The 27,149-nt window shown below is 37.1% G+C and overlaps 2 protein-coding genes across 7 annotated transcripts in view; both read right to left on the reverse strand.

Moving 5' to 3' along the window:
* Positions 1-10,180, reverse strand: part of Chd2 (chromodomain helicase DNA binding protein 2) — a 113,693-nt gene extending 103,513 nt beyond the window's left edge. For 3 of the 6 annotated variants that reach the window (XM_029538520.1, XM_029538510.1, XM_029538537.1), the window contains exon 1: positions 3,759-5,977. In XM_029538520.1, the coding sequence (XP_029394380.1) occupies positions 3,759-3,859 (101 nt within the window). In that variant the 5' untranslated portion in view covers positions 3,860-5,977. Of the gene's footprint in view, positions 1-3,758; positions 5,978-7,180; positions 7,314-7,652 lie in introns of those variants that run through there. The other 3 variants (XM_021189745.2, XM_029538528.1, XM_029538535.1) reach the window with 2 other exon arrangements.
* A 70-nt stretch (positions 10,181-10,250) lies between these two features.
* LOC110313408 lies at positions 10,251-25,564 on the reverse strand. The gene is made up of 4 exons (XM_021187574.2): positions 24,992-25,564; positions 22,810-22,875; positions 16,433-16,488; positions 10,251-10,889 (listed from the first exon to the last, which is right to left on the reverse strand). The coding sequence occupies exons 1-4, from the start codon at positions 25,562-25,564 to the stop codon at positions 10,805-10,807; spliced, it is 780 nt and encodes a 259-aa protein (XP_021043233.2). The 3' UTR covers positions 10,251-10,804.
* Positions 25,565-27,149: the final 1,585 nt, after the last annotated feature.

Here is a 27,149-nt window from a genome sequence, read left to right on the forward strand (position 1 = left end):
GGGGGAGGGGGAGGGGGAGGGGAGGGGAACTCAGGTATACAGCCAAAGGGCAGGGCTGTGACTCAGACAACAGGAAGAATAATCAGGCTCCCAAAGAGGCTAGCTCTTCTGAGGAAGAAAAAAATAAAACTGACTTTATGATACAAAATGCACCCAAGATTTGAAAGGGGGACTTGCCTCCTGAGGTCATTCTTGAAAATCTCTCTCCTAACTTGTCTAAAAAGGACTTCTGATAACCCAGCAACCACCATGTAGGGCACTTAAACAGAACCTGTCTCATAGAAGGAACTTACAACTGCAGAGAAAGGTTAGGGAGCAGTAATAGAAGAAAACAGTGTTGCAGCTTACATTCACTGGGTGCTTCCAGTGTGCTAGGTTCTTTCCTATGGACCTCCAGAGGCATTCTAATACTTCATCCTCACAACCCAGTAATAATTAACAAGGTCTACACTCACGCCCCCAAATAATGTACAATGGAGGCTTTTAGTGCTAAAGTAAAAACTGTATTGATACCCACCACATACACAGTTCTTGACTAACAAGAACATGACTGAGAATTAAACCATAAAACTAATAAGCCTAACCTTTACCCAGCTCCTTAAAGGGGCAGGAAGGGAAAGCTGGCTGAGCCTAGGAGAGCACTTGCTACTCTTGCAGAGGGTGTAAGTATGCAGTTCTTAGCACCCACATGGCAGCTCACAATTTTCATTAACTCCAACCCAGGGGATAATGTCCTCTCATGGCCTCCAGGGCACCATGCACACTCACATAGTATACATACATACATACATGTATACAGCCAAACACATAGAAAGGATACATTAAAAAAAAAATAGTGGAACCCACTTTTGTCAAACTACAGGAGAATCCACAACCTTTTTAAAAATATAATAGCTAGCCAGGAAGACAGCTAAACATCAAAACAAGGTGGTCCTTCAAAAAACAGCATCAACTGCAGCTTCCTTCTATGCTTGTTACTTATTTCACAAAGGCCTGATCCTCGTGTTCTAATTTGAGCTCAAATATTTCTCAAATATTTCTCTGGCCCAGTGTCACCTAATCAACTAAGGCACAAACTGATTAGGGATCAGAGGTCACAGCAGACACATAAACACAGTAACCACTGTGTTAAACTGCTGACTTTAAAAAGGAAAGCAGCCTCTGGGCATTTGATGCTTGGGTCAAATTAGTTTTAGTCTGCCTTTTTCTTAATAATCTCTTAAAGTTCCAAAACAAGTAATAGTTGGCAAATAAGGGAGAGACTGCCTGATCTGGCTGGAGTGGATGAGGGAAAAACTCAGCTGCAGCACAATCACCTAAGATAAGCAAGCTCTGAGTGCTTTCTATTGGTATGCAAAAGTAACTCAGAGGTTGGGAGAAGGGCCGGGAGTTTAAACAGCTTCTTTGTTAAAGTAACACACCTCAAGAAAGCTTTAGGGAAAAAAGAAAAGAAAAAAAAAAAAACAGTCCCAGCATTCAGGAGGCAGAGGCAGTCAGTCGGATTTCTGAGTTCCAGGTCAGCCTGGTCTACAGAGTGAGTTCCAGTATGGCCAGGGCTACACAGAGAAACCCTGTCTCGAAAACTTTAGAACTCAAGAAGAGAGTTCTAAAGTAGTCAGGCAAAGCTAAAGCACTAAGGATCTTCAGTAGTAGCTGCCAAATTCTCAGGGAGACAGGGTAAGGATGCAGGGAGACAGGGTAAGGATGCAGGGAGACAGGGTAAGGATGTGGACCTCTCAGGTGATCTTTAACTATGTAGTGCAAAGCTGGACAGCTGGGCTGAACCCCAAGGTAAAGCACGCACAGGTCAAATAAAATTATACATTTATTCCTCAAAAAATTAGCTTGCAAAACATAGCAAATATTGTTTGCAAACCTCTATCAACTCTACCTTTTTATCTTATTCTGGAATCTCGGTATCCAGGCCTAGTCTGAAACTCTACCAAGCTGAGGATGACCTTGAACTTCTTATTCTCCAGGCTCCACATCCCAAATAAAAACATTTCAGGTATGTCACATCCAGTTTATGAAATTAGGACCCAAACCCAGGGGCTTCTTACAGACTATCAAGTAAGCCACATCTCCCAACCCCACGGACTTAATCTGTAATAGAGCCCAAAAAAGATTACAAAGTACAAGGGTTTTGTTTTACAGGGATTTTTTTGTTTGTTTTGGTTTTTCAACACAGGGTTTTTCAATGTCCTGGAACTCCCTCTGTAGACCAGGCTGGCCTCAAACTCAGGTATCTGCCTGCCTTTGCCTCCTGTCAGCTGGAACTAAAGTCAAGTGTCACCAAAGCTCACCAAAATCCAAATTTTATTAGTGAAACTGCACAAGTGACTTGGCATATCCTGATGTATTTACACAGGGTGAAAAGGAAAAGGGTCAAAGGGCAAAAAAAGTAATATTTTGCTATGTTCACTGGCTCCACTTGGAATCAGCTGCTATATCACCAGACCAGTGATGATAATAAACACAAACTTGTTCAGTGCAATATCTAGGCCGAAGATATCTTCCATAAAACTGTTTATTCTCTCATAAACACAATGCAATGTTGGCTACAAGCAAACACTAAAACCTAATACTAATATAATTTAATTCTAATACACAAAAATGGAAGATGGAATTACTACCTTCTAGTGTCAACATGTTTATTTTTGTTGACTTTATTTAGTAAACCCTGTAAAATGTATTGAAACCAGCAAATACAAAACCACCTTACAAAACATAGATCTCTAAGGACGTTAAGCATTTTGTGCATAATAGCCATGAGTAAATTTTTCTGTGTAATTCTTTTGTATAACAATCTTAAAATCCCATAATTTACTGATAATTCCACCTAAACAACAAAGGAAAATCTGTAAAAAAACATTACAAGGAATTGTTCCTTTGATAAACACCTATAAAAATATTTCTAGGAGCACTGAAGCCCTTACCATTTTTAAGACTTTCTTCACTATATAGACCTGGTTGTCCTGGAGCTGATTGCAGACCAGACTGGCTTTGAACTCACAGGTACGCCTCCCTCTGCCACTTACTGGTCAACGATGAGTGAAAGGTATATGCCACCACACTCTATTGCCCACACTCAACTGAATATAGTATAGTTTACTGAATTGCTAATAGTGTCTCCTAAGGAATAGTTTAATATTCCTAAACTATACTGGAATGAAGAATATTTAAGTAAACATCAGAGAAATGTACCAACAGTGCTTTTTCTTCGAGGTCAAATTCATTATTTATGAGTTAATTTGGAGCCATAGTTGGTAAACTATTTTTAAAAATACATTCTTGAGCCGGGCGTGGTGACACACGCCTTTAATCCCAGCACTCGGGAGGCAGAGGCAGGCGGATTTCTGAGTTCAAGGCCAGCCTGGTCTACAGAGTGAGTTCCAGGACAGCCAGGGCTACACAGAGAAACCCTGTCTCGGAAAAAAAAACAAAAAAAATAAAAATAAAAATAAAAATACATTCTTACAAGGGACCCCAAACAAGGCACGAAATGAGCAGCCACACAGAAGTTTACTAGAAATGAACTAAAGGGAGACTACAGCCAAGGCATTTCAAGACCTTACCAAGTAATTCTACTACCAGCCAAAAGGTTGAGTCTTAGCCAGTGCCAGTAACACTTTAATAGTTTGCGGACACTAAACAGTAATGTATTGCCTAACACACTGACACCTGTAGTTATAATATATACGTTCCTAGGACATTTAACTACCCCACTGAGATTCTTACAAACCACTAAAGATACTGACCTGAGTTTTTCTTCCTCAAATGTCAATTGAGAAAATGTTTGATACCAAGTAAAAATGCACGGGGACAAGCTCAAATGTTCGTCCCCTGGCTTATGAGCCATGTATGACAAAGCTTAAGCACCCGTTAAGGCCTTTGAATTAAAAACATTACACACACACTGAACTGCTTTCAACCTTTGGGAACAAAATGAAACTCACTAATCTCTTTACACAGAACGAGGGACTAAACGGGAGAAAACGCACCGGAACATTAAAAAAAAAAAAAAAAGGCGAAAATTGTAAATAAAAAAAACCTAGCGTACTACTACTTGGAGATTTACGATTACTGTGTCTTTTCTCCAAAAAGGATAAACATTCCAAGAACGGGCTCGGGAACACACTGTCGGGTGTGGTGTGGACCACTACAGGCCAGGCCTAAGGACTGCAAGGATCCAAATCTGTCCGGAAAGAAGCCGCCCACCGGAAAGTCCCGACCGAAATTCCCTTCCTCTGCCCCGCCCCCGGCGCTAGCCGAGCCCAGAGAGGAAGCAGCAGACCGACGCACCAGGCCACGCGTCACCGCGTTCTCCCGCCCACTCCACCTGACGTCAAGGGGCGGAACCAGCCGACGGCGCCACCGTTGACCCTACTGTTACCAGGCGCTCACACAGCCAATCAGCACCCGCCGCCAGCGCCGGCCGGCCTTTGAACTCCGCACAGCAACTTCCTGCTGTTTGGCGAGTACACAGTGCAATGCAGTATGTCTGTCAGCGCTGCGGCACAAAGGAACAGCCATTTTGTGACTGAGCTGGACTTGCACCAAGATGCCAGGGCCTCCGAGAACTGCTGCCGGCGCCAACTACCGAGTTGCCCTTTATTTCATCATCAGAGTACTAATGGGAACGTGGGGAAAGGGATGTTCTGATAGTAGGTTTCATTTGTTTTCAGCCTTCTTAAAAATTCGATTTTTAAAAGTATTATGAGCGTCATAAAATGGCTGCCACTTAAAACTGCCTGTTCCAGTACACAAACACCGCACATGCCTTTTCTAATCATCCCTGCCTTACAAGGCTAGCGAAAAACGTTAAGATTTACCCACATCTCTGGATACCAAAACATGGCTCAAAGGCAGGCAATTTATAGAGAGAAATTTAATTCTCAATTTCGAAAGCCATGTCCTAGAACATGTGCATTCCCTTCCGTTCCTGGATATAACTTATGTCCATCACTAAGACTACTGTATTTAGAAATTTACAAATGTGAAATGTTTAAAATTACATTCTAAAAAGTAAAAACTTATCTCCAAAAGTCATGATATATAAAGCACGTTAGACTTCTGCATTAACTTAAAAAATGCAATACACATAATCACTATTTAAAAAGTATAGTGTTTGTTTCAAAAACAGGAAAACAAGTTTACTTAAAGCTTTTGCTGATCCCAGTCTCTCAAGTGATTCTCGTTACAAAATGTATTTGATCTGAAAGCAATTGCTTTCAATCCCTGCAGAATCTGGCTGCAAAGCTGGTGTTTTTAGTTGTGTTCCATAAACACTGTTATTTCAAAAATTAAGTCTCTACAGTGTCAACCTGCTGATGACACAGGAACGGCTAGCTACACAAGGGCAACATAAATTTAAACTCGGGAGAAATATCACACAAAACAAACATTCTTTAAACTTTACAATCTTTAAAGGAAGTGATGTCATAACTGTATACATGCATTAATAATGTATATAACTTAAGGGTAACAGTAATTTAAAAGTAACTCCATCTTCAACGACTCTGGAGTGTTCTGGACATTCATCAAATATATGATTTAAACTATACTTGGCAAAAACATTACAAACCTGCTTCTTGTTTTGACTAAAGGAATTAATGCATCACAATGCCCAAGTTATTACCCAGATAAAAGTAAGTTTATTCAAAGATGTTACTTAGAGCAGTCTGATCAATGAAACAAAAAACCTTGCATAAGAAAGCCAAAACCCTGGTGAGAATATGCAAATCATATACTCAAGGGAGTAACAAGTTTAATACTGGGTCTTTCATCTGTCAAATGTCTGAAGTTTCCTATACCTTCAAAATGTTACTTTCCAGAAAATTAATTTTGCATTAGAACCTTTCTGTTCTTGGCCCAATAATTACACATGCAACTTAAACGACTTCCAAAATTGTAACAATTCAATTTGTATAGAAATTTGGAAATGTATTTTTGAGGCAAGACTCAAAACATTTTTAGTAAAGAGTAAATTAATCAATTTGTAATAAACTATATTCCACACTTCCAAATTTAAAAGCTAATTTAAAAATAATTTTATGCAAAATTATAAAGTAAAATCAAAATTGGATCATATACCAATCACATCCTTGTTAGCTGCATGATTTTAAAACTATGACATGACAATTCTAAAGAACACATCCAGAAATACATTCACATTTTTAAATTAACATATACAGTCATACAACAAAAAATGTCATATATGCTTTATTACTTCAGTCACTGATAAGCTACTTCAAAGAATGAGAGACAAATCATGATTTAAACAAACAGTACATTAAGAAGCTTCAGAATAGAAAGCATTCCAGGACTCTGATAAAATAAATGCATACATTTAAAGCAGCACCAACTAAAACATAAGGATAAAATAAAATACAATTACCAACCAGAAAGGACTGTCTTAATATATACAAACATAAACCTTGAAACATTTTAAGCATAAAATTCACAATTACATTGTCAGAGTAACAAACACAAAGCTTAAGTATTAATAGCATTCCAAGATTTTTGTGGTTACAGATTTAATGATCTCAGGAACTATTTATTAAGGTTTTGATAAGTCATAAAAAAATTTTTAAATTGTCACGTGTATCAAAAGAAACAATCAAAAATATAAACTGAAAGGCATCAGTCAAAGGGTCCTATTTGTGACTGCGTTTTTAAATGTACATTTTTTCATTCATATAACTTTCTCAAATGTCTATTTACTATAATTTACTACTAGCAGGCTGCTCTATGGCCCTCGGTTACAAGTTTGAATATCCCAGATTCTTCAAAGAAAAAAATTTGCCTTGTATGTAAAATGGTGCAATGCAGCAATGGCTAAACAGACAAGGTCATTTTTCTGCAGCATGAAAACCTAAAACCTGAAAATTTACTGACTGAAAAACTACAGTTTCTAGGAAAGGCCCCTCCGTAGAAAAGTACCTTACCTTCTGAATTCTGTAAGAGGCCTTAAGTCACAACTCAACTTTCATAAATTGATACCAAAAAAATCAGGGTGTGGCATGTTAGCAATCTCAAGGTCACGCTTTAAAAACCAACCCAAGTTAGAAAATTCTTGAAATACAGACAGCAATCCATGTCTGTCAAAGTAAACAAGTGTAAGCTGAGGATTCCCGGAAAGAAAAAAAAGAAAGAAAGAAAGAAAGTTGATAGCTCATACCTCGATGCATTGCTGTGAAGCGAACTGTCCTCCTCTTGGCTTTTGTCCTTATTTCTCATCATCTTTTAATTCTTAAATATTAAGGGGGAGGGGGAATCTGTGTTTGCTTTGAAGTCCTGTGCCCAGGTATTTACTGTCAAAAGTTGAAAGAAAGGTAAGGTCCCAGCTTCTGTGGATGGTTTTATTATCAGGAACAAAGTCCTGACGATGTTAGCGATATTCATGTAATGCAACAAAGATAAACACCAAAAAAAACAAAATATTTCTATTTTTCCGTTTTAAAATAAGTGGGGGATAAACTGAAGGGTAGAAGCATCACTATCAATAAGGAAAGTTTCTCAAAAGTAACACACTGGGTACAAATAACAATCTCTATCTTATTGCGTCATCCAGGAATTTCTCATATTTACAGTAAATAAAGCAAAGTTCAACATTAATTTTTTTAAATTATCACTGATTATCATGGACTTACCTGATCCATGTAGTATGTCCAAAGCAAGAGTCCTATCTAGTAGTAGAAAAATATCCGATCCAAAATAATTTTTAAAAACGCAAAATCCTCCGTTAAAAAACAAAAAGTAAATGAAATAATCCTCAAATACGTTGACTTGTCAAAAAATAAAGCAATAATTAATACTAAAACAGGTCCGGAAGGGGAAAAAAAAACCTCATTAGGAGAGCGCACAAAAATGGAGGTGCGCCATGGCTTCTAAGCTGGAAAAAACAACGACCTGGGCTCTCAATACGGCGGCTTCTTCCAACAAGGCACGAAAAGAAAGCTCCTAAAAGCAGCTTTTCTCCCAAAAAAAGGTTCGGATCGACCCCAGTAAGTCACTAGAAGAGGCAGGGGGCTGCGGGGGCCCCCTGAGGCTGCCCGAAAGTTAGGGAAAGTTGCGTAAAGTGAACCGAAGCAGGGAGCAAAGCGCGCTCTCTCTAAGGCACAGCCGCCATCTAGAGCCTCCTTCCCAGCTCTGAGAGCTCTGCCTTTGATTGACACTCTCTACATTTACCCCACAACTCAGGTGATGTACCATAGACCCACCCCTTCATCTCCACCAAAAAAAAAAAAAGAAAAAGAAAAAGAACCAGATTCTCCATCCAAGTGAGCCTGAAGACCCCCAACTCCACACCTCCCTGCCCCTCCAGACCACCCCATCAGGGGAGGGGGAAGGGCTTCTTAACCCCCTCTGGCTCAAGCACCCTTTTTAAGCCAGAGAGAAATGTAATTTGTTCCTTTTGTCTAAAGATCTGCTAAATATTTCAGTCCTGGAGCTAAAATAACTTCCTCCCTGGACAGGAAGTGGAGTTTTATCAAGCCATTTTGAAATAAAGATAATTTCTAGAGACTATAAAGCTCAGTTTAAGTACTAATATTTAAAAAAATTAACACCCCATCATGGGTAAAATGGCTTGTAAATAGAAGCAACATTTCAACACCATAAATTAAATCAACTCTTGCCTTCTCTATGGTGCCTAAAAACATCTAAAGATTAAGGGGGAATTTTCCACCTCAACTGGAAGGGGTAATTTTTTTACAACTCAAGAGCGCCTCCCTAGTGTTCAACTGCAGTAGAGCAAAAGTTAATACAACCATTTTTTCCCCCAGAAGAAATAAACTTCCTTGTAAACCATTAACCTTGGAAATGCCACATATCAAACATATTTACTTCTTATATATATATATTTGGGAAAAATTAATAACTTCAAATTCAAGAATATACACCAACCTTGGTCATCTTTAAATCAAACACTCAACCTCAACTCCAAAACCAAAAGAACCTTTCACTCATGTCTCAAATCAAATTCTCAGTACACTCACATTTCATCAATCACTGGTCACTTAAAATAATAGGCCACATCTACCAGCCAATTATCAACTGTCAAATTATCAACTGTCAAAGACAAACCCCCTCCAGATGGAAGCACAAGGTCTATAGAAACAAAATTACAAATGCAACAAAGTGTTCTCTCCGATGCAAACAAGGAATCAACCACATACACATGCCCAAAAAACTCAAAACATTCCTTTACTGAACCCTATTGGTGAAAACCATTTCACTCCATCAACGAAGTAATCCATTTTAGTTTCACAACCAAATGCAATTATGTTAAATCTAAGTAAATGTAAAATTCATAATTCAGTTTCAAGTCTACAAACATATTTACATCAAAATCCAAAAACTCAAGTTTTCAATTTACAAAAACCAACCACCTCACATCATCCAAACACTGCATCTGTATTGACCACAGATGTGTATTCTAGGGTAGTTTACATTAATAACAGATTATTTCATTCTTTGTTCTCTATACTGAGAAAAACACCATCAATCGTCATTTGGTCAACAAGTCCCCATCACTGCTTTATCATATTACCAAAGTAGCAATAAATGAAAACCTGGCATTTGATTTCAACCATGGGTAACCAATCTAAAGCATGGTATGATTCATTTAAACTCCCAACTGCACAAAACAAGAAAAACAAGGATTTGTTTTTCGAATGTAAATTACACTACTGTCATATTAAGTAACCCTTTTAATGTATACCCAAAGACTATAAAAATATGCCTCTAATGTAAGACAATACAATACAAATTAGTATTACTCAAATATTCAGATGAGCATTTCATTGCAAGATGATTTATACTTTAAAAACACATGGCAAAGGACGACTTTCATCAACAAAAATTGAAAGACACTGAGACTGTCTTGGACTATACAGGAAATGAGACCAGTACTTTGTTTTATATTATATATTCACTATAATCTCTTGACACATTCAAAGTTTCCATTACCCAATGATTAAAATGCAAGATATTTTGAAATGACCCAAACTCAAAGGAATTTATTTAAACCCTGTAATTAAAAAAAAAAACAAAAAACAAAAAACAAAAAAAAAAACTGGGTGTGTATAGCTTTAATGCCTGGACTCAGGTAGCAGAGGCAGGCAGATCACTGCAAATTCCAGGCCAGGCTGGTCTACAGAGTTCCAGGACAACCAAGGATACATAGAGAAACCCTGTCCTGAAAAAACAAAACAAAACAAAACAGCCAAGGATACACAGAGAAACCCTGTCCTGAAAAAAACAAAACAAAACAAAAAAAAAAAGAAGAAAGGGGGAAGGGGAAGAGAGAATATATCTATTTTAACCAAAGGACCATTCCACTTAAACACAGGAAAACCAAGATTTTCTAATACACATAAATCCCAAATAAAACCATTCCATTTTACCAGCTTTATTCAGTATACTTTAATGAAAAGCAACTGTAAAGGTCAAAATGTTATCAAGGTAAAATGAACATTTAATGTTTAACGCCCACTGAAAAAATTTATAAAAGGCCCAAACTGAGAAATTTTTTTAAGTTTTAGAGATTTTTATTAAAGTTAACATTCCATAAGGTCACTTCAGATCAAACTGCAAGAAATTCCAGGAATACAAACTACCATTTGTAGAATTGTAGAATCTTCTCCAGATGTCAAAAATGTACATATGTAATATGTCTTTAGGAAGTAAATTCCACTGTCCATTTGTGGATAAGTCCATAAGCGGGTAAGAATCATTCATTTCATGGAATCCACATTAAAAGAATCCTGTGTTGGTTGTGTAATATTACAGCATTCTTGCATTAATCCATTTTCCTCAATTCCCCATAATGGGCTGCCATCTTGATTTCTGTGGTAAAGTCCATTTCAAACTCTTCAAGCGGGGTGCTTCATAAAAAATTAGAAGAAAAAAAATTCTGTTGGAGTAACAGTCATCTTATTTCTTCAAACAGAAAATTCTATCCACTTTGAAGATATTCTCTACCATACACAAACCTTTAATGAAACAGCACTATTATAACAACCTCTCAAAGACAGAATCAATGAATTCACATATTTTAAGTTCTCCTGTCACAGATACATTTGTATCCATTAAAAATAGTAACAGTCAAGGGTCAAATTCTTAAGAACTTAACCTGAGTATCATACTGCATATATGAAAAGTAAAACCAAAGATTAAAATTCAAGAATGGTAGGAGACTAAATTACAACCACATGTGGACAATTGAAATTGCAAAAAGTTCCCAAGCTCTTTCAAAGAAAACTAATTATTTAATATTAAGGGATTGTTTTTAAAAAGCAGTAGCTAACTGCATGGCAAACTTTAACAGTCTTATAGATATTAATTTTACTTAGAAGCACCTTTATAGCTTCATATCTGAGAGTGGAGGGAATGTAAAGTCACATGAGAAAAAATCTGAAATATTTCTGCTGGCTTACTTGGAATTTGCCACAAAAATGCTATCTCTTTTCAAATTATAAACAACTAAAATTTCATTGCAAAAACATCATTATGTTCCTCCTGAAAAAATTAATCTATTACTTAAACAGTTTAAACTGAAAGAAGGAAGAGATGAGAATCCAGGGGATTTTACTTCTTGTGTCTGGAGGACCATGCTCACAAAAAACTTGAAAAACATTCTTTACAATTTTCATGTTGAGTTCATGTGTATGTACGTCTTAGTAGTGGGGGTGCACTTGCACGTGGGGCAAGAACATGTGTAGATCTGAGGATGATACTGCTGCTGAGAATGAAAATCATCGTAACCTTAATTCTTGAACCAAGACACCTCAGTGATACCCAGAGCTCATCAATTTGGCATCTCTAGATAACCAGTTTCCTCTGGGATCCATCTCCACCTGGAATTACAGGCAGGTGGTATCTGGGTATTTACTTGCATTCTGGGGGACACAAGTTCTCAAGCAAAAGCTTAAATGCTGAGTCATCTCCTGAGCTGGCAAAGACATTTTAATTTTAATTCCTGGTCTTCCATATATGTTCTACAACTTTCCAACACAACTTGTAGAGCTAGTCAGTAACTGCAGGAATAAAACAATATGAAAATATGTTACTTCTAGGCTAATTTTCTGTCTTCCTAACTTAAATTAAGGTATGTTCTTTAATACACACATTATAAAACAATACCTTAAAAAAAAAAAACTAGACAATCAAAAGACAGTGGTGCCTATTAAAAAACAATTCCTTAAAGGAGTAAGGAGTGTCACAGCTCCAGGTAAGAATCTATACATCAAGATAGTCTCTAGTAGATTTTGGAAACTTCCCAAATCCTACAAAATGAAATATAATTCCTTGTATGTCTGTATCAATGAACTACTATTTGCCTTGTTCTTTCCTTAAAATTAAGTAATGGCTATACAATTTACTTCTAAAACAATTTTTTAAAGGGGGGGTAAGAAAAAGCATAGTATCTTTCAGAAGGAAGAGTAGTACATTCATAGAGTATACATAAATTTCTGGGCTTGAGCCCCAGAACCATATAAAATTGGACATGGTGGCAGCCCTTGTCTATAATCTCAGAATCTGGGAGATAAAGGACCAATCATTCAAGGTCATCCATGGCTAGGTGGGACTAACCTCAAAAAAAAAAAAAAAAAAAAAAAAAAGAAAGAAAAGAAAAATGAAAAAGGCCAGATATGGTGGCTTCCACGTGAGATCCCAGCACTCAGGAAAAGCTGAAGCAAGAGGACTGTGCCAAGTTTAAAGCTGGAGTAGGATACAGTCTCATAAATAACAAAAACTAATGACATTACCATTAGAAACCTACTCAAAATCTGCACTCCCATAGCAGTCATGTCATCAAATGATGTAATTTAAAACTATGAAAGAAAACAGACAACTTTTACATTATAAATCAATGATCAAAATGCACTCATGCAAAGCCTTAGACCCAAAGCCAAAAAAAGTAAGAATGTTGTTAAAAGCAAATATATTTCATAAGAATGAAAGCTAATAAAAAGATCTTTTAAAAATTACTAGGGGGCTGGTGAGATGGCTCAGTGGGTAAGAGCACCCGACTGCTCTGCCGAAGGTCCTGAGTTCAAATCCCAGCAACCACATGGTGGCTCACAACCACCCGTAACCAGATCTGACNCCCTCTTCTAGAGTGTCTGAAGACAGCTACCGTGTACTTACATATAATAAATAAATAAATCTTTAAAAAAAAAAAATTACTAGGAAGTAAGTCATTTGCACTCATGAAGTTTCAAATACAACAGAAATTGTATTTACAAGTATACGATTTACTTGAAGAAAAGAATCAAACATGAGCACTTGAAACATGCAAATGTTAACAAAATGCACAGCTCCTCAGTGGAAATCAACAAAGAGCCTAATGACTACCTCTTGCGACAATGGAGATTAGATGAGCTGGCACATAAGAGAAGATAAAGTGAAAGTATTCCACTGCATCACAGTAATCCAAGCATAAGGATCTCCAACTGAAGAGTTAGAACACTGAAGAGTTCTAACAGCAACACTATCTTTGAGAACACAGGATTACGGAGTCACTTATTTAAGAATAGTTTTGCCTCTAGTATTATATTGGGGGAGGGGGTGTTCAATAGGAGTGGATATAAATAATCAACTACATCTCTTTCTATATTAACGTTTGAACTCATACACACACACTGAACAGTTCTACCTGTTTAAGATTCAAACTTAGTATGGTTAGAATGCTATTTTGTAATTTTCTACTTTGTACTTCTAAGTACATATGTTTATCCTAAGAACAACTTTCTGTTCAAATCTAAGTTTTTATGTCACCAAGATAGTCAATAAATTATCTCTGGAAATCCAGTCACTAGAATCATTCATAATTTAGGAACAGAAAATTGATTAGTATCTTCAAATAGGTTAGACATTAACTAAAGTGCAGGCCACTGACTCTTCAGGAGTGTAAGCAGGCTCTCTGAATAAAACACTTCTTTACTTCTATCTCAACCAGCTTTACATTTAAAATGAAGAGCAGCCTCAGTCTGTGACTAAGGATGACCTAGAACATCTGACTCCTGTCCACCCAAGAGCTAGAATTACAGGTATGTGCCACCGTGTCCAGCATATTTTTACCAGTTTTAACAGCAAAGAAAAATATAAGGAACAAAGAAAGTTAAAAAGAAATTAATGATTCCTAATTTTTTTAAATAAATGGCTGTAAGGGTACTACTATTAATGAAATTGTATTTTTCAGAAAAAACGCTTGTTTTACAACTAAAGATTAACATAAAATGTTAATAAAATGTTAATCTTTAGTACAAAGTATCATCCTTTCTGTCATGTAATTATATACTTAACACTTATGACTTACTTCTGTCTTTTGCTTTGTCTTGAAATTTTAATACATTAGGAAAGAAACCCTAACACCTATTTGGTCTAATTCTTAACATAGATTGAATGCTCAACAGAATATATTAACAAGTCTGGATCTTAAATAAGATAGGTATAAAAAGTAACAGTAAAATTATTACAGAAAGACTAGCTAATCTGATGAAGGGATAAGGTCAATTATTGATAAAAGTAAACTTTTCTATGAGTTTACAATCTAATCTAATTACAAACCGATTTAAAAAGACCAAGTTAGGGGAGGTACATAGATTACTTCTAATTTTTATTATGACCAAATTTTAGCTTTCAAACACAGCTATCATATTTTATATTAATAACATTTATATTTTAATAATTCTATTTTGCCTTTCATTATAATCAAAGCACTAGTTAATAATGTTTTATAAAAGCTACATTAACACTACAACCCAACAAACATTTACTAAGTAACTACCAAGTGCCAGGCATCTACAGTCATAACTGTCATCATAGAGGAGACTAGACACCTGCATTAGACTAATTTGGGGTCTCCTGCCTCACGCTCCCTCAGGAAAAACACAAACCTTGTTTAGTAGGCCATTAATAGCCAGTCTCAAGTAGGAAAGGGGGGAGGGGAATCCTGCAGAATCTGGACTCCCGAATGTTTCTATTGCTATGAAGCAGCTAGTAAGACAATTATAAGTTTGTTGCCAATGAACAACAAATCCTTTTGGCAATTCACCCGAAATGATTTATACCAACCTCCCCATTTTACTCTTTCCCACTACTTGTCTACTTTGGAATTTAAAAAAAAAAACAAAACAAAACTATTTCACAGTAGTGGTAATACTATCTTTCAAAGAGCAATTTCTATGTCAATAAGGCTAAACTTTCAGTCTTGAAGTTTAAGTTCAGTTAATTTATCAGAACCAATTACAATTAGAAATCAATTAAAATTAATTTCTATTATCTAGAAAGAACCAAAGTAGCAAGCTCAGACCCTAGGACCATGACCTGTTTTCAGTGAATGTTCTAATCTATGTGTCCATTTCAGTACAAGTATTCTCAACTGTAAAACTACAATGGGAAAGCACTACAGGATCTATATAATACAGGTAAATGTGCCATATATATATCCAGGACACTGGAAACAAGTCCAAATGGGAGTTTTTGGTCTTTTAATTTTCTGACCCCATTTGTGGTGGACATATGCCTTTTAATCTCAGCACTCAGAAACCAGAAGCAGGTAGGTAGATCTCTGAATTCCAGACTGTCCCAATCTACATAACTGAGTTCCTGGTTGGCCCATGGTTAGACCCTGTTTCAAATAGATGGGTGAATGGGTAGGTGGCTAGGTGGGTAAATATGTTTCAATATTTAAATAAAGGGAGAAAGGCAACATGTGATTAATAAATTTACATGTGTAGGCTGGACATGGTGCCACTGTCATTAATCTAAGCTCTCAAGAGGCAGAGGCAGGCAAATCTCTTTTGAGGTCAAAGCCAGCCTGTTCCACATAAAGAATTCCAAAACTTCCAGTATAGAATTTGAAACTCTGTCTTAAGAAATAAAATGGGCTGGTGAGATGGCTCAGCGGTTAAGAGCACCCGACTGCTCTTCCAAAGGTCCTGAGTTCAAATCCCAGCAACCACATGGTGGCTCACAACCATCCACAACGAGATATGACTCCCTCTTCTAGTGTGTCTGAAGATAGCTACAGTATACTTACATATAATAAATAAATAAATCTTTTTTTTTAAAAAAAGAATCCTTTAAAAAAGAAAAAAAATAAACTGGGCTGGTGAGATAGCTCACTGGGTAAGAGCACAGACTGCTCTTCTGAAGGTCCTGAGTTCAAATCCCAGCAACCACATGGTGGCTCATAACCATATGTTCAGCTACAGCGTACCCATATACATAAATAAATCTTAAAAAAAAAATAAAATAAACTTTACATTTAATTATTATGAATAATTATGTAAAAAAAATCTACTCTTAAAACACTGTTTACAGGTTTGATAAAGCTATGCACTTACAATTCCAAATCAGTAACTTAAAATTCCTAGTTACACATAAAATTAAAAAATAAACCCAATAAGTAAAGACTTACTAAAGGCTTCGATGTCTATGGTATAGGCTTTTCATTCCATTTAAGGATTCACATTCCTGCAAAAAAAACAGAATAAATTGTATTAACTCCTATGACTTACATTACAACTTCAATACCTTCTAAGAAATCAACAGACCAAGAAATATAGGTTATGAACAAACTACTCCAAGCAAAAGACAGGAAAACTGTGACAAAATCTTAGATTTTTGCCAATGCCAGAGTTGAACTCTAGAACAAATTACTAAAATTACAAGCCTAGATATCATTCCCCCAAGAACTCCATGAGTAATAACTGATCTCCTGCCTTAATATGACTGGCTATCTGATGTTGAAAATATAGAGAATATAAGTTAACACCACATCATTAATCAATATACTGGCCTCCCATCTAATACATTTCTTAGCCTTCTAAAACCCTTTGCTACCCATCTGCAAGCTCCTTCTTCCTCCCTACTACGATACTCAGTATCTATCATATGCTAGCAGCAACATAGTATGATCCCATATATAATCAATCTTTTAAATAAAATGTTACCTTAGGCATCACTTCCAATTACTATCAGTTGTACTCACCTATTAGACTAACACTAGTTAGACTAACACTAGTTCTTTAAGATTTCTTTTTATGGTGTGTGTGTGTGTGTGTGTGTGTGTGTGCGCGCGCGCGCACTGGCTATTCTGGAGCTAGAGTTACAGCAGTATGAGTGCTGAGAACAGCACTAGGTCCTTCCAATATACAGGTTCTTAAATGCTGACCCATCACTCCAACACTAACACTAATAATAATATACAGTTATCTATGCAATATCAGGAGTTTTCACTAATTTCTGACTTAAGTTCCTCAAAACTAAATATGAGACAAGGGTGAGTTTTCCATTTACCTTGGTTTTGTATAATTACAATAATCGCAAAATAGGGGAGGGCTGTGGTGGTGGTCACTTTTCATCCCAATGCACAGGAGGCAGAGGCAGACAGTGCTCTGAGTTTGAGGCTAGCCTGATCTAAAGAGTGAATCCCAGAATCCCAGGACAGCCAAAGCTATGCAGAGGGAAGAAAATAAAGCTAGGTGGTATAACTAAGTGGTATAACACTTAATATATGTGAGGGCCTGAATTTAAAACAACAGCAAAAGAAAACTGTTTTGAAAATTAATTTCATCCCCGCATTCAAAAGTGTGAGAGTTCAAAAATCAATTTGGGTTATATACATGAGACCATGTATCCATCCACCAAAAATGACAGTGAGATGGCTCACCGGGTGAGCCTGACAAGCCTGAGACCCAAATTTACTCCCAGGAACTCACATGGAAAAAAAAAAAAAAAAAAAAGAGCATTGACTCACACAGGTTTTCCCTCTTGACCCACAAACACACACACATAAAGTTTTCAAAGCTCAGTATAAAACTAACAATTTAAGGTTTTTAGAAAGAAAGGTTAAAAATTTAAAGTTTAAGATTTTTTTTTTTTTTTTTTTTTTTTTTTTTTGGTTTTTCAAGACAGGGTTTTTCCTGTATAGCCCTGACTGTCCTGGAACTCACTTGGTAGACCAGGCTGGCCTCGAACTCAGAAATCCGCCTGCTTCTGCCTCCTGAGTGCTGGGATTAAAGGCGTGCGCCACCACGCCCGGCTAAAGTTTAAGATTTTAAGATATCAAACTAACTTAAGAATTGTTTGCAAGTATAAAAGCAATTTCCTGTTTATGTATCAAATCTAAATTTATTTTTGTAAATCATAAACTAGAAACATAGCCAAGATCTGTTTAAATATTTCCATTAAAATAGGATCTAAAATATCTTCCTAATAAGAAATGGAAAGCAATGATCTTAAAATGTTTAAAGTTAGGTGCAATCTGACCTTTAACAGGAAGATTCTATTAACCACAGAAGGAAACTAAACTCACTCAGGGGAAGAGATGCCCGTCTATGACAATATCTATGAAGTCCTGGATTCAAAATTAAACAAACTGACTTAGGATCATTTAGAAGAGTAGAAAATGTTTAAGAAATCTTGTTAAAAAGGATTCTCTAAGAAGTATCTCACAGTGGTTTGATAATGTGACCTACCAGTCCAAAAAAAAGTAGGCTCTAAAACCACCAAAGTCTTTTGATCTCACCTTGCATCACAATGAAATTATTAACATTGATGAAATCTATCACAAATCTTCCTTTCCTAAAGTATGAGAGTCCAGTTACTTCAGATTAAGTAGACCAAGAGTCTGATTTTCCTCAAATCCCTACCCATCTCATATACTTTAACATTTATTTTGTGGTGTAAAAATAAACTTTAGGGAATATAAATAAGCATATAATGGTTGCTCTTTGGCAGTAAAAGTCAAGAACTTTTGTTGGTTCTTAAATCCCTTAAACTTTTAAATTTAAGATTAAAATTTAACAACACTGAATTAGAAAATATTTACAAAGATAGGTTAGTGATAGTCATTTGCAAGGCATAAATAAATGTGCAACTATGTTAATCCAAACATTTCTGAGGTGTAGACAAGTTTTTCATGGTCATCCTTGTCCAACCTGAGCAGTCCCAGATAAACAGACATTTCTTAAGGAGAATTCCTTTAAAATAAATCATTAAGGTAGGCATGATGGTTGACAGCTATAACCCCACAACTCAGGACCAAGGACACTATCTCTAAAAAAAGAACCCCCACACACACACACACACTGATTCTATTTTAAAACCACCTTGATAATCTGAATTAAAAGGATTATGATTACTGGTACACATTAACCACTTAATTCTTGGGGCTGAAGAGATGACTCAGTAGGTTAGGTTAAAGTACTTACACCCGTGCAGAAGGGTTTGGTTCCCAGTACCCAATGGTGGCTCACAACCATCTTTAACTCCAGCTCCAAAGACTCCAACCACCTCTCCTTTACTCCGAATGCACTAGGCTCACATGGTAGTGCAAATATATACATGTAGGCAGAATACGATGTAGGCAGAATAACAATTCCATACAATTTTTTAAATCTTACAATTATTTCATTCATGTTTAGAAATACAACTTCAAATTATTAAAATGGGGCCTGTGAGACAGTGCAATACTATCTCCTAAAACAATCCACAAGGTGAGAAGATTCCTACTCAACTTCTCTGACCTTCAAATTTGAATTTGCAAGCACACTCACATACAAACAAATTAAAAAAAAAAGTTTAAGGTAAAAAATGTTTCTTGAAGCACAGACCTAGGGAGCATCATTAGATAATGTATAAATCCCATCATCAGAAACACATTTTGTAAAAACCAGGTCACCTATCTTTAAAAAATTCCTAATATCCTTAAATTTAGGGTAACAGACATGATGGCTGGCATCTGTAATCCCAGCACTTTTGGAGGATAATGCAGAATTACTACCTTAAATTTAAGCACAGCCTATGCTACACAGTAAAATTCTGTTTCAAAGAGTCAAAAGTATGCTACCAAAACTGCTTTGATGCCAATCCTGATAATCCATGGGTTGGGGGAAGGACAATTCCTAAAGGCTGGTCGTCACCTCCATTTTCACACAAGTACATAAATGTAAATTTTTAGGATAGAAAGCAAGGCTGAGATGACAGTGATAGTATTTTTCTACCATGTGCAAAGGCTGAGTTCAATCTCCAATACCACAAAAGAATAAAAAAATGCAGAAACAAGTAAAAAAAAAAAACTTTAAAAGTTGATTACATCGAGAATAGCCAATTTAAAAATAACATCACATCCAACCTAGAACTTCGTGAAATGAGGTTATTTATCTGTGAAATGCAAAAGTATATTTACTTGAAATAATTATGTCTATTAAAAGAAATAAAATATATAAGGTATACAGACTACAAATCTTTACACTTATGGTCGTCTTTAAATGTATTTACTAAACTAGAAATCAGTGAAAGCATTACATTACATTATAGGCAGCGCCCGTGATTGCTTAGTCATCACATACATCTGATCCAACAATACAAATATCAGAGAAAAAAACCATAAATTAACTCGAAAACAACCTAAATTTTTAAATAGTCAAGAAACTATGATCAGAAACTGAAAGTTAAAGAAAATTTACATTATAATTACCTATTTTATATGCTAAAAACTATGTCAAGTTATGATCCAAAAACACTCGTGACTAGCTGCAACATTTTGTTATGTTAATCCTTTAAAGCTATAAAAACATTAAATATATTCCAACATAAACACAACTAGAATAAGATTTTTAAAGAATTAAAGAATTTGTCCAAAATGCTAAGATAAAGCCAAATATTTAAGCATTCGTTACTTTAATCCATAAATAGAAAATACGTGACCAAACACTTACCTTGATCATATATAATAAAGCATATACCATTGTAGGCCACATACTCCTATCTATGTAAGATCTGATGACTAACCTCATGACAGTAAACCTTTCCATTAAATTAGCTCAAATAATAACTATTCACACTGAATATAAGCACTATCATAAAGATAATATATGTTCTTTTTCAAAAAACAATTTACTCTAATCATTTATCTGGTTATAAAAACTGCCTCTAAAAGACTAGAAATTTAGTAGTTACATCTCTTATTAAATCAAAATATTAAAATTTCATTTAATATTTCTAACCTCCAGCTGTTTTCTTTTCTGTCCAAATAAAACCTCAGATAAAGCATATTGCCAATTTATACATAAGGTCTGATAGCATCATATGAAACAGCTCATTTTCAATTTTTATAACTTTAACAAATGACAACTACACATTCCATCAGTTTCAAAAAGGAAATCTTAATCTTAGCACGTATGTTATAGGAATATAGGATTAAGAAAGATTATAGATTTTAAAAGTGTATCATTTTCTTTTTTATACAACAAACACAAACCTGAACTGCGAAACAAAACTTCACTAAGGCAATAAAATTAGTCTATTCCCCTTATTACCTATTTGACCCAAAACAAGGTAAATACAAATTGATTTTCCATATATTCCCAAGATAGAAGTAAATATGATCTTTCATTTTAATTAACTAGTCACTTGGTTATTTTTTTTCCCCAAGGCATCACTTATAATTTCATATTTTCTGTGGCCAATCACTTACAAATAGTAATTGAATATTACTTCTGGATTCAAGCTTATATGGACAGATTTGTTTCTTTACATATATGAGGAGTCACATTTTCTGCATTCACCTTAATACTCACCTATTAAAATAATCATTTCATGGTATGCTGAACCCAAAAACTATTTCTCTTTTAGGTTCAGAAACACCAGGACACTGACAGAGCCTCTAAGAGCAGTGCATTTAGTTTTGTGGAATCTATTGATTTTTGTTGTTGTTTAAAGAACTACTAAAAATGAGTTATTTTAACTATATAATAATAAAGCCATAAAAGTTTGTTTTTAGTTTGTGAAATACAGTTCAAGAAGAAAGGGAATAATAATTATAAATTTTCGGGACACTGTTTTATGACAGGGTGGGAAGGGAACTAAACAATGTATCTTTCAGACTATAAAGACAACACTAATTTAACAATGCAGATTTAACCCTTGGGAAAAGGCAAGCATCATTTTATTGAGATCAAATGTCTTGCTACTGGGTATAGTTGTATGCATTGATATATGTTACAGGTATCAACTGTCTTAAGACAAAAGGGCTTTAGTTTAAGGTAAAACTATTTGGATATTTTCTCATCTTTTTTTATATATACAAGGTCCAACAGTTTTTCTCATTGACAAACTTTAATGATATATTCCTACCCAAATGTTGGCAAATATTCAAATTTAACAATTAAAAAACTTACTTGCTATATACAATACAGAATTTCCCAAGGGCTCTCTCCTTTATTCTTAAAACTCTATAGTCTCAGTCTTCAAAATGGCACACCTTTTGGAGAAAACAAAACAACATTCTAAACAACTTAATGAAGAAATCAGTAACAAAATAGAATGTTTTAAAACTTTATACAGAACCGAAACTATCAATGCTCTAAATTAACTTTTGACATATTGCTCCCTAAAATCTATTAGTCTGAATGGCAAAAAAATTTAAATATCCTATTAAGTCTCAAGTATTTAAAAATGTAAAAATAATTTGCCCTTAAAGTGGGGGAGAAACCATTTTGGTCCATGCCTGGCTCTAAAACCTTCTTAACAAAATTAAACAAAGCCTTAAAAGCCTGCAGTATTTGTACTATTCAAAGGTACACTATGTTACAATGGCCATATGAATATTCCTCTAACCACTTACTCAGTGAAAGGGGCTTTTAAACGGTTTTTTAATTTCATGTATTCATTCATAATTACTTTTTAAAATCATGAATACTAACTGAATGCTAGAAATATGTCACCAAAAAGGCAAAACAAAAGTCTATCAAGTTAATTTTGTTAAACCAATATATTTACCAATCTTACCTGGGATAAAAGCTGTGTATACTCAGAATCATCGGCAACCACATGAATTATCATCTTGTAAGTTACCTTTAAAGAAAATAAGAAAAAATATTTAAATGTTTTGATTTTTAAAATTTTCTTGACCAAAGACTCAGTGTGATAAAAAATGAAAAAATATTCCAAAGACAAGATTCAGGTAAAAATGTGGAGTGACACAACCTGGACATTTCTGCCTACAGTTATTTCCTATCTCAAATGCCCATGTCTATCAGTCTTTGTTTTCCTCATTTGGAAGGTACTGACACATACTAAGGAAAAGGCACACAGAAAATGCAAATGACTATCCCTTGCTTTCCTTTTTCCATTAAGTCAGGTAAACAAAAACAAAGGAGACATTAACAATGTTTTTAAAAAATGCCACGATCTTAATTTTCTTTTTACTATCTACAAATAGCTCTTATAGTTATAAGTATTAAAAATCAACTCCTCCAGGAGAAATTAGTGAACTTAAAATGGCCACTGGTTACTGTAAATTTTAAACTAGAAGCTATTTGATCTCACCAAATGGGGTATTAGCATTGTCTTTTAAGCAGCTCTAAAACTTGTGGTATCTATGACCTTCATTCAATACCAAACCAGGATCCAGAATATTTTGTCTTTCTCCTACCATATTTATCATGAAAGATCATAGATCTTAAACTGCTAACAATTATTTTCATATTTTATAACTCAAAAAGGATTCTGAACTGCATTCTCGATCTCTTTAAAGCCACTTTCAGTGATAAAATATTCCAAAGCATTCTTTTGAAAAAACAAAATTGGTACTTTAATTCTGAGAAATCAAGGTATGTGCAACTGATAGAATATGTAATACACCATAAAAGGTATTCCAATTGTTTTCTACTGTAAATACCCTATGAAACAAGGTCCAATCAATCTGCACCTTTGATTTTAGATGTGCTACGTAATTCTCCCCAACACTGTCTTTACGCAGTTATTCACCTTTACAGCACAAGAGCTCCGCAGAATGAAGACAAATATATTCAAAAATACACAAAGGTCTGAGCATTTCTATTTTGTTCTTCCAACGACTGATATTAAATTACCTCAAATAATTTTGAAATGAGTATGCAGAAACAAATTTTTTAGAACTGTTGTTTCAATACTGTTCCGTTTTTAAGCACATCTCGACTTTTATACGTGCAACAAATGCAACAAATATGGCCCCTCTTCATCGCCCATCAATGGCAGTCCTACTTCAGTTTACACTAAGAAACTTCATGAAGAGCTCTGCTTTTAGAATATTCCTTAACTTTTATGGCCAAGGTTTCTAATAGTATATACATTCTCTTTTAAACAAGATGAATTTTAACTTGTAAGGGGGTAGGAACCGCCTCAAGTTAGATTTAACATTCAAGTGAGAAGTTACTGATAACGGCTTTTCCTACTCATTTAAAAAAGTATCAAGCAGTACGGCTATGTTCAAGTATCAGGATGTCAAATCGTCTTAACGAAAGTTCTCGGTCAAAATAAGCTGTATTCATCAAACGCCATCATCTTGCACCATAATTATCAAATCTACTTCCTTTAAACTGCCTTGTTGCCGTCGTCATTTTTGAAATACTAGATGCACTCCTGTAACTTACCTTTTCTAAAAGACAACAAACGTCACGGACGTTTAACAAGGTGAAAGGTAGCTTTGCAACTATAACATTAACAGCCGTTCTCAAAAGCAGCTTGGAAAGAGTTAAAAGCCAACACCCAAAAGGGAGAAAGGGGGGGGGGGGGAGACAAGTTTTATTTTGGTTTAAGCGAAGTGAGAGGTTCCATTGTTCTTTTAGATCCGACCCCAAAGATCGGTTCCCACCTCACAGGAAAAAATTTTAAAAGCCCATCAACGGAGGATTGTGGTTATTTCACGCTAAGTATCACAGTAACTCACCACAGTAAGCAGGGGTTCCACGGCACGGCCGCCGCCCTCTCCCCGCTGGCTCGGACCGCAGCGCGGCGCCCGGCTGAGTATGCAGCGGGAACGCGGTGGCCCGACCCCGTGTTCCGGTGGCATCGGCCCTCCGCGGCAGTGCCCGGGGCTGCGTGTGCAGAGCCCGCAGCCAACCCGCCGCCCCTCCCGCCCGCGCTCAAGGACGTCGTGCTTTTCCTCCCAAGGACAAAGGACAATAAAGGGAGCAGGGGAGCCACTCACCGGGTCGAAGCGAGACCGCAGGCGCCATCGGCTCGCTCTTCCTCGCGTGTCCAGGACCGGTCGCCCGCCGCAGCCTCCCGCCCACGGCGCGAAGCCGCCTCCCAGCCGCGCGCGCCACCGGCGCCGCCGCTGCCGCAGCGGAGCCACGGGCGTCGTGGGCCCGGGCCTCCCCGGGCGCTCCGGCCGCGAGCTCCCGCATTCGCGCGCGGCCGCCTCGCCCCAGCCGCGGCCTCCCCGCTCTCCCAGAGCCCTCCGGGCCGCCGGGGTACGGCTCCCAGCGCAGCGGCGAGCCCGCGGGCCGCGGCAGGCCGCCTGACAGCTGGGGCTGCTGCTGCCTCTCCGGCCATCTTGTGCCGTGTGTGGTGTCTCTGCCGTCTCCTCGCTCGGCTTTACTCCCTCCTCCTCCTCCCCCCGCCCCACACACCACACAACATGGCCTCTTCGCTGCGGCGGGAGCTGCGGCGGCGGCTGGAGCTCCGCGGCGCTCCAGCTCGCTCCCCTCCCCCAACCTCCCGCCTGCAGCTCCGGGACCCCCAGTGCGCACGCGCGCCGACACCCGCCCGCGGCGGCCATTGGCTGGCCTAGCTTCCTGCCCTCGCTTCCCGGAGCGGCATCACGCACTTCGTTGGTACTTTCCTCCCGCCCCAACTGCAGGCTCCTGCATACTATTGGTCAGTTCTGAACCCACCGCTTTCATGTTCTCATCACCAATAGGGCTCGTTTAATGCCCATCATAGCCCGTGGGCGTTTCGGCTGAGAAGTCCTGACCTGCGATTGGCAGATAATGAAACTCTGGGTTTGCGGGAAGAGACGTAACTTTCTGCTCCGCAGTGCGGACCCTCGAAGCTAGTTTGTGTACGTACATACGAGTCATTTAAAGCTAACCTTTCCTGTTTCTGACTTGAGTTTTTTTTTTTAATTCGTCCTCAAAGGAAGAGGAAGTATTAGAGCGAAAACGACATGATTGACAAGCAAAAACTGCAGGTCCTTCCTTCTTGGGCAGGCGCCATAGCCTCAGGATTTTTTCTCCCTAAGCAACCAGACCACAGACAGGAGCGATAATCCTATGACCAGCACGTTCTCTAACCTAATACCTGACTTGATATACCACTTATTTGAGGTAATCTATTAGCATGCCCAATAGTCCTGAGGTCCTAAAAAACCAACCTCTTAGTTGATTATCTGGATTCCACATTTTTAGGGCAACAACGTTGTTGAAGTGGTAGTTTAAACATGTCTATCCAGCTTTCCCCCAGAGAATTAGACAGATCAAGCTTCATTTTCTCTCAGAATCTCCACTTTTCCATTTCTTCTTCCACTTCTGCCTGGAAACAAGTTGAGGCAGAATACAAGTGAACCTCTGAAAAGTCCTCAAGTATCTAAGGAAGTTCTTCTCTCACAGTAGTGGAATGTGGAAATGTTTCTTTTGGCAAGGGGCTAGGGGAAAAGAAAATATGCGATCCCTTTCCGTGAGGGAAAAACACTTTTAAGAAGGGGCTTGCTTGTTGAGATGAGAGGAACAGTTCTAAGATTCTCTTGAAACTTTGCTCCTGTTTGTTAAAAATCACAACATTACTTGGTCATGGACAACAAAAGTAGTTCTAGTTACCTTTTGGAGGGGTGTGGAATCAGGTCTCTCTAACATGTTATTTTTCTAACGTTAATTTGAGTGTGTGTATGTGTCTGTCTGTCTTTGTACACTGTCACAGCACTAAATGTACACATGATGTGAGAGGACACAGTATAAGAGTCACTTCTCTCCCGGCTAACTGCAAACTGTCAGCAAAGCACCTTTACTAGGTGAACCCCCACCCCCGGTTGATCCTTTGAACCCTTGCTTTAAAAAAAAAAAAAATCACACTGAGGCTGGAGAGATGGTTCAGAGATTAAGATCTCATGTACTGCTTTTCTTCCGGGAGACCTGAGCTCAGTTTCCAGCACCCACATATGGTTACTGGAAACTACCAGTAAGTCCGAATCCAGGACTTCACAGAGCTACCAAGGGGTAGCTCTGTGACGCCTTCCTCCTAGAGCACCCGCGCTCCCCCACAGACCCACATAAGTGAGCACCTGCACACACACCCACATAGACACATGTACAGATAAGCTTAAAAATGAATAGAAATAGAATATAAAAAAAAAAAATCACATACTAAAG

Source organism: Mus pahari, chromosome 1 (assembly GCF_900095145.1).
Source record: "Mus pahari chromosome 1, PAHARI_EIJ_v1.1, whole genome shotgun sequence".
NCBI classification, from domain to species: Eukaryota; Metazoa; Chordata; class Mammalia; order Rodentia; family Muridae; genus Mus; species Mus pahari.

Bases quoted from the DNA above. Each gene is read 5' to 3' on its own strand.
- LOC110313408 (XM_021187574.2), bottom strand. From the start codon at position 25,564: ATGGCCGCCGCGGGCGGGTGTCGGCGCGCGTGCGCACTGGGGGTCCCG. The intron at 22,876-24,991 runs GTGAGTGGCTCC...TTTTCTTTAAAG, and splicing joins TGCGGTCTCGCTTCGACCCG to GTAACTTACAAGATGATAAT. The intron at 16,489-22,809 runs GTAAGATTGGTA...TTTTTTTTGCAG, and splicing joins ATACACAGCTTTTATCCCAG to GAATGTGAATCCTTAAATGG.